Genomic DNA, 1,956 nt, shown 5'->3' on the forward strand with positions numbered 1-1,956 from the left:
TTAGGTGTGTAAAAGCTGTGCAATGACCCACTTTTACGAGATTTTGACTAGTACTTCAAGTGGAAGTTCATTTTACCTGGTCAGAGTTTACGCTCATTTTGTTCACTTTCTTCTTGCATATATAAACACTGATTGGTTGTGTATATTCCCCTTAAAGTGGGTCATTGCATAGCTTTATATAAGATGATAATGCCTGCCAAGTTTCAGCTCTTTATCTTTCTTCACTTCAGAAAAATTAAACGTAAACCCAGCTTTGAAAAGCCCCAAATTGGGTGTGGTTCAATTTATGGTTGCGGTTGCTTAGGAAATTAAGGAATTCAACTTTGAGAATTAGAAACTTCAAGAAGTGTTGTATCTGGTGTTGTAACAAACGTTTCAGTAATGGGTACACAAGTTTCGTAGAAAATGTCTTACAAATAGCCATTTTGGGACTATTGAGCCACCTTAAATTAAATTAAGATATAAAATCGTGTTCATTGCGTGGCTTTGTTATGTCACGTTACAATATAACCTGACAATGTAATTGCCGTCATAGGATGGTGTCTGCTTCCAGTTTAGTTCATTGACGTTAAGATGTGAAATGAAAAGCAATTTGTGGCGCAAGCTGATAGGTCGCTTCATTTTGTTGAGCTACGCACGAAATAAGAAACCCTAACTATTGGTGCAAATAAGCATCAGACAGCTGCAACAAAGATCTGCCAATCCTTAAACATGTCGTGGAAATTTTCTAATCGATCATCCTTTCCGCGCGAATGACGACAACAAGCCGAATAGAGATCCTGCCTTCGCTAGAAAATAAATAGAGTGACTTTGCTAAGAGAACAAACCAGAAGAAAACTAATTTGTGAGCATAAAAGTGGAAAAAGAAACCGAACGGCAATGTCGGAAAACGTGAGTACAACGATGAATGGAACACAGCCATCGAGCTGCTACTGGAATCCTACAGCACAAAAAATTGGATTGACCTTCGCTTACTGCCTGGTCTTTATTGTTTCGTTGGCAGCGAACAGCGTCATCGGAATAATTGTCTACAAGACGCAAACCATGAGAAAACCCATCAACTTTTTCATTATAAACGTGGCCGTGTCCGATCTGCTGTTTTCGATTTTCTTCATCCCTCAGGAGATACAAAGGCTCTATATGAACTCCTGGCTGATCGGTGGTCCCCTTGGCCAGGCCTTATGTAAGATGGATGGCTTCATATTAGAAATCTCCGCTGCTGTGTCTGTTCAGAGCCTGGTTCTGATAGCAGTCGATCGATTTGGTGCTGTGGTATATCCCCTCCGTTCCCCACTCATCAGTTCAAAACTGTGCCCGTTCTTCATTCTCGCCACTTGGATCGTCGCGATCGCTTTCCAATCCCCAAAGCTCTTCGTCCACGAACTTGTTGAATATCCCGGGGAACTGGTTTGTGAGCGGCATTGGAATGAAGTCTTTAGAGAGTCCTCATCCTCTGAGAATTACATCGCGTCCTATATAGTTGTATTCAAGTTTATCCCGTTGGTGTTGATAGCCATACTTTACACTATCATCTATCTAAAGCTCAAGTCGCAGAAGATTCCAGGCGAGCAATCGGCCAACGCTAGACAACAACGTCAGCAAAGGGAGCGAAATGTGTTAAAGATGGCCATTGCTATTGTGGTAGGGTTTCCAGTACGCTGGCTGCCCTTCGCTATCGGCTGGATTATTACCTCCTTTACGACCACCAACCCCCTGGCGAATTGTGGCTTCCTACACTTTGTCTGTGCGGCTCATTTCATAGCTCTAGCAAATTGTGCCATAAATCCTTGTATCTGTTTTATTTTCAGCGGAAATTATCGTAAAGAACTTAAGGCTCTCGTTAGATAAATGATTTCGACCTGCGCAATAGCTGATGATACTTATGTGCAGTAAAGAGGTCCAGTCGACCTAAAACTTGTAAAAAACGTTGATTTAAAACTGCCTTTTATTCGATTC

At 41.7% G+C, this 1,956-nt stretch overlaps 1 protein-coding gene across 1 annotated transcript; it reads left to right on the forward strand.

Moving 5' to 3' along the window:
• The first annotated feature begins 552 nt into the window (after nt 1-552).
• On the forward strand, nt 553-1,956 carry LOC145482872 (RYamide receptor-like). Its single transcript, XM_081461513.1, has one exon. The coding sequence runs from the start codon at nt 880-882 to the stop codon at nt 1,846-1,848; it is 969 nt and encodes a 322-aa protein (XP_081317639.1). The 5' UTR covers nt 553-879; the 3' UTR covers nt 1,849-1,956.

This window comes from Orbicella franksi, chromosome 1 (genome assembly GCF_964199315.1).
Source record: "Orbicella franksi chromosome 1, jaOrbFran1.1, whole genome shotgun sequence".
Taxonomy (NCBI): Eukaryota; Metazoa; Cnidaria; class Anthozoa; order Scleractinia; family Merulinidae; genus Orbicella; species Orbicella franksi.